The sequence below is a fragment of the Palaemon carinicauda genome, chromosome 7 (genome assembly GCF_036898095.1).
Source record: "Palaemon carinicauda isolate YSFRI2023 chromosome 7, ASM3689809v2, whole genome shotgun sequence".
In the NCBI taxonomy this organism is placed as follows: Eukaryota; Metazoa; Arthropoda; class Malacostraca; order Decapoda; family Palaemonidae; genus Palaemon; species Palaemon carinicauda.
This window is the reverse complement of record NC_090731.1, coordinates 157,369,369-157,375,434: the sequence shown is the minus strand read 5'-3', so window position 1 is coordinate 157,375,434 and position 6,066 is coordinate 157,369,369. Positions and strand designations below refer to the sequence as shown.

At 37.4% G+C, this 6,066-nt stretch overlaps 1 protein-coding gene across 1 annotated transcript in view; it reads right to left on the bottom strand.

Annotated features, from left to right (window-relative positions):
- Positions 1 to 1,607: 1,607 nt before the first annotated feature.
- Positions 1,608 to 6,066, bottom strand: part of LOC137643696 (C-type lectin domain family 6 member A-like) — a 120,226-nt gene continuing 115,767 nt past the window's right edge. Inside the window, exons 2-4 of the mRNA XM_068376398.1 lie at positions 5,694 to 5,888; positions 2,986 to 3,085; positions 1,608 to 2,595 (exon numbers count right to left, since the gene is read on the bottom strand). Coding sequence (XP_068232499.1) covers positions 2,451 to 2,595; positions 2,986 to 3,085; positions 5,694 to 5,888 — 440 coding nt within the window. The 3' untranslated portion in view covers positions 1,608 to 2,450. The remainder of the gene's footprint in view (positions 2,596 to 2,985; positions 3,086 to 5,693; positions 5,889 to 6,066) is intronic.

The window sequence follows — 6,066 nt, the reverse complement described above, 5'->3', positions numbered from 1 at the left end:
AATCGCACGCCCGTTCCTGCATCCAGTAAAAAGAAAAATTAGAAACATGGGAGGCCACCGCCACAAGCGATGGCCTACTTACACGTTTTTTGGCCACTGACAATCCTTGGCACATTTCTTTGCGGTTGCCCCGAATCTGAAGTGGTAGTAGCAAAACTGCAGCGGATGGTAGGTAGTAAGTGGCTGTAGAAGTCGTTCGTTGGGGCGCGAGCGATTGGTGGGTGGTGGGCGGCTTTGTCGCCGCTTCGGCACGTCACCGGGTAGGCGTGTATGTCCTACGGCATTCATGTCAGCTTCGGTTGACGTTGAATAGGCATCCTCGTCGTCAGGGGTGGAGGCGTTGATGGAGGTCTTGAAGTGGCTGTCCATAAGGGCGTCGGCTTTGGTCATCAAGTCCTTTATGGATAAACTATCGACATCGGGTATGGCAGCACGTACAGGTTCGGGTAAACGGCGTATCCAAAGGGCACGAAGTAGGTACACCTCACGAGGAGAGCCGTCTGCGGCAGGTTGAAGGCAAGCGATACTGGTCATTTCCTTGAGGGCAAGCGAAGCCCTTTGGTCCCCCAATGGTTGTTGCGAGAGCTGAAAAAGCTTTGCTATACGGGCGGCTGGCGACGGCGAGTACTGCTGCAGAAGGTATGTTTTTAGGGCGTCATACGCTATTGGGGTGTCTCCTTGTTCACAAAGCCAGTCGGATATTTCTGGGAAGGTGTCCTCGGGTATCGCCGCGAGAACATAATCTGCTTTGGTGGTTGAGCGAGTCACACCGTTGATGCGAAACTGGAATTCTGCGCGCTGAAACCAAGCAAACGCCTCTCCGCTGGCGAACGGTGAAAGTTTCAATGGAGCGGCCGCAGCGCCAACTGCTGTAGTAGAGTCCGTCTCCGTCATAGTACCAACGATGGAGGGGCGAGGGAGGTGGGGGTGGAAGGCAGTGGGAGCGAGTCGACTTCCAGGGTCACCAATGTGACGGTGCCAAGTGAGGGTTGTGAACTCAAAGGCAGGATGCAATCAACTGAGTTTTATTAAGGAACACTCTTTTTTATATACAAAATCTCAAGGCAACAGGACATAACATGTTCGAGAGACAGACAATGTTCAGAGCAAAACCGGAGACATGATCATTCAGGTTCTTTTTAGTGCGAGGGAAGAGCGCAGATACAAGCATAATATATACAAAATAATTATGTACAATTGTGTGACACACGGTTGGTACAGGCTGCTAATAACTCAGCAAGCACACCTATAGGCTCCCCCATACCTGTTATCCATAAGTAACAAGGATGATGAGGTTTCAGACACTTCAAAAAAATATCAAGCTTGAGAGGGTCTCGAACCCGAGTTTAGAAGAACGGTAGCCATTAATGTTTCCATTAGGCTACCACAGTCCTTATTATTATTATATATATATATATATATATATATATATATATATATATATATATATATATATATATATATATATATATATGTATATATATATATATATATATATATATATATATATATATATACACACATACATATATATATATATATTTCAGCATTGTTATAAAATGTTTTTACACTTTATTTTAACATTCGCCCTAGGAAAAGTAAAATACTTTAATATTTTTATTTTATATTTTTGTCAACAATGATTAAGCGGTATAACAGTATATTAACAGTTTTAACAATCTTCAACTTTTTGACAGTTGAATTCAATCATATTCTCATCAGTTAAAAAATAACCTTAGAAATGAAGTTGTAAATATCGATAAACTTAACATTTGAATTAACATATATATGTAAGTTTCAATATTCCATATACATTTCCTAGCATCAGAAAGACAAAATGATACAGTTAAGTAAACATGTTTATATTTTTCTCTTTAATTCAATGCTAATATGGCAACTTCTTTACAAAACAAATATTTAACATTTTCAGAGTAAAGAATCTAGTAATTAGGAACCAAAAACAAGTTATCACAAAACAACTTTAAAATCAACAAATGGAAAATGAAAAACATGAAATCCCGATATTTTGTCAATAAAAACAAATGAACAAATAAACATTTCTTCGTGCAAGATATATTTATCTGATAATTTGCTGATAAACATCTATTGATAATCGATAAAATGTCCTTATATTCCATTAGTAAATAAAAGAATTTTTGGGTGTAATGTTTCCCACAAAAAAAAAAATGGAATTTGAAAAAATTCTCCCTTTAGATGATACAAAACAAAATGCTCGTAAAAACATTAAATAAAACATATAAAACAATAAAATTTCTGGAAAAATGAATGTTAAAATATAAAATAAGGTATGTGCTCAAAAAAAAAAAAAAAAAAAAAAAAAAAAAACTGGGAAACATGTACATTTTTATCAAAAAATCTGAAGAAAACCAGCACAATGTTGAATGTATTTGATCTTTGTCAGGATGCCAGAAAACTTTGAATCGATTAATCTATTGCCTCTCGCAGATATAACCAGTTGCGAAGCCCGTGGCATCATCAACACTCACGAGGTACAACCTCCCGTGGACCGTGTCTGCTGGCACCAGACGCCCGTGTTGCATGGTAGCTGACACGGAGGGTTCGCCTGGGAGCCAGCTGGTAAAAGAATTTATTTGATATGTTAGCTTGATATTCTGGTGTTGATATTTTTTGGTTGATAAAAGTAGTTTAATTACTTTTAAAAAATCTTATTTCATTTGTTATGTTGATGTTTATAAAGTTTATGATTGATGATGATGATGATAATAATAATAATAATAATAATAATAATAATAATAATAATAATAATGATAATAATAATAATAAGAATAATAATGGTTATGAAATTTATGATTAATAATAATAATAATAATAATAATAATAATAATAATAATAATAATATTTATGAAGTTTATGATTAATAATAATCATAATAATAATAGTAATTGTATTTGATAATAATAATAATAATAATAATAATAATACACCCTCACATGGAGTACTTACATATTTGAGTCGAGGTTGACTGATCTGTTATTAACCCACTGCCATTGGCGATTGCTCCCATGAGCACCAACCCAGTACCTCCATCCTCCTATAGATTCCTCTGAAAATAGAAAAAGAATAGATAGTAGACGATAGAAAAGAAACCAAGATTGATAAATAGATATGATTTGTTCTGTTACATTAGAACTGGGTACAAAGGTTTTAAACGGGTTGCTGTGGCCTGATTGGTAACGTCTTTGCCTGGTGGTTGCCAGTCGGGGGTTCGAGTCCCGCTCATACTCGTTAGTGCCATTAGTGTCTGCAACCTTACCATCCATGTGAGCTAAGGTTGGGGGGTTTGGGGGAGCCTATAGGTCTATCTGCTGAGTCATCAGCAGCCAGTGCCTGGCCCTTCCTAGTCCTAGCTTGGGTGGAGAGGAGGTTTGGGCGCTGATCTTATAATATATAGTCAGTCTCTAGGGCATTGTCCTCATTGCTAGGGCAATGTCACTGTCCCTTACAACTGCCATTCATGAGCGACCTTTAAACCTTTAAACGCAAGTTCTTGATGACTGGCAGGTGGCAACCCTTGTGTTGATAATTTCATTTTAGCAACGCAAGTGAGGTAAGAAATTGGCGAAGTAATAGAAAGCATTCTAAATAAAAATAGCATACATTCCAATAACATCATGAGAACAAAGCCCTCGGAAGGATATTAGGAGTTAAATGGCAGGGCAGGATTAGAAATGAAACTGTAAGTGAGACTACTCGATTGCCATGTGTGGGTGAGATCATGGTGAGGGGTAGATGGAGATGGTTTGAGCATGCTCCTTGCACCCCCCAAGAGAGATTAGTTTACTAAACGTTCAAATGTGCTCCACAAGGCACTAGAAGAGTTGGAAGACCCAGGCCTACATGGCTGAGGACTATGAAGCGCGAAGTAGGAGATGATGAATGGAGAAGTATTGAAATCATAGCTCAAGATAGAGATGACTGGCGAAATCTAACCGAGGCCCTTTGCGTTAATAAGCGTAGGAGGAGATGATGAATTCTACTAAACTATCCTTAATTGGTATTTCCTAATGCTTGAGCTCTTGAATTGGTTGATTTATTTCTCATTGGCCAATTTGACCAATTGAGGAAAATCCTGCCTTAAAGTTACAAGTAGATATTGAGACATAAATGACAAAGAACACGAGTCCTTGAATTGACTGTTTTCATCTATCCTTGGCTAATTTGGCCAATTAGGGAAACTCGTGCAGTTAAAGTAACCTGTATTTGTAATCCTGGAGAATTTCTTATATTCAGAGAGTGCTTTGATAGTAACGATTTAAGAGTGAGCGAGCAAAACGCGATGTGAAATGTTAAATGCTCCCGAATGAACAGATATAAAGACTGTGGAGGTCCATTGAGAGTAGGGTTCCCCTGCTGTACAGGACCAGATAAGCAGACCTTAAAGTGAAGTGAAGTAAAGTCAAGAACGCCTCAACTACTTCAGTGTTACGATCTTCAAGTGCTGTGACCACTGGTCCTTGCGATACTCTCGGTAGAAAATTGATAAACCTTAGGACGTGTTGAGTGTAATATGACACTGTGCGACAACACCAACAAATACAGCCGTTTCTAGTCCACTGCAGGACAAAGGCCTCAGACGTGTTTTTATTCATGGCTGGGGTTCGGGCCAGCTTTTATCATCGGCGCTGACCAGCGCGGACTGGTGATGGTAGGATTTTTTTAGGATTCTTATAACAACAACAACAACAAATGCAGTCGTTTCTAGTCCACTGCAGGACAAAGGCCTCACACATGTCTATATTCATGTCTGGGGGTTGGACAGTTTTCCCTCATCACGCTGGCAAGTGCGAATTAGTAATGATGGGGAGACTTTAGTCTGATCCCTCATAGCAAACCAACCTAGTATGGGTGTCCCTGACTAGTACAGATTATCTGATCATGACGATACACACACCCTTCCCCTTTTCAGGGTTATATAAAGACTTGAAACATTCGCAAATCAGGTGGGACTTCTGACAATTTTTTTTTCACTATTCTCAAAGTTAGAATTAGCAAAAGAGGAATAACAATATCAAACTTTAGTGATAAGAGTCATTTATGGAGGAATAAGTAGTGAAAAGCTATAACTGCTTATGAGATATATCTCCATTGTTAATTGAGAAGAATTGACAGCGAATACTGCATACTGAACATTTCGGGGGGACAAATTTTACATCCAGGATGAGTCAGGGAGAGCTGCAAGTTACGTTATATTTATAAAATGAAAGAGACATCTTAGTACATATATTAAATGAAAAATTAGCGCAATTATACTGTAAGATTTTTGAAAAAATATGACAGAGAAAGAATAAAAATTTATTAAATAAAAATCATTCCACATATACAGCAATACCTTTGAAAAGATATTACAAAGATAAAGGAGAAAATTTATCAAATGAAAAATCAACATACATATACTATGATACTTTTTAAATTTCTTTTTTTAAATGTCCTTATTGAAAAATCAGCCCACATATACTATAATACCTTTTTCAAAAATATTTCAAAGAAAAAGGAGAAAATTTACTAAATGAAAAATCTGCCCAAAATATACAGTAATACCTTTTTCAAAATATTTCAAAGAAAAAGGAGAAAATTTACTGAATGAAAAATCTGGCCAAAAATACAGTAATACCTTTTCAAAATTCTTACAAAAAGAAAGGAGAAAAACATACCATTGAGGTTAATATGTTCCGATACAGCATGCAATTTCGTCTCATCATCAAAGGATACCAGGTCTCCCTGGGACGCTTGGCAGAGCTCCCTGGCCTCGAACCAGGAGTTTATGAGGGGAGCTGGACCGTTTTGAGAGATTGAGACATTCACGAATATGCACCATCCTCCGACTTGCTGGTAGGGAGATGAGCAACCTGAAAAAAGGTAAGATAAGAAGAGATAAGATCGCCAGTTTGTTTTATATTTTGAATTTGATAACTTCAAGCTTTTTCCGTGTATTTTTTTTTATTTTATTTTATTCTCAATTATAGATAGCCTACCCACGATAACTTGAATGTGTATAATACATAGGCTACAAACAGATCTACATTT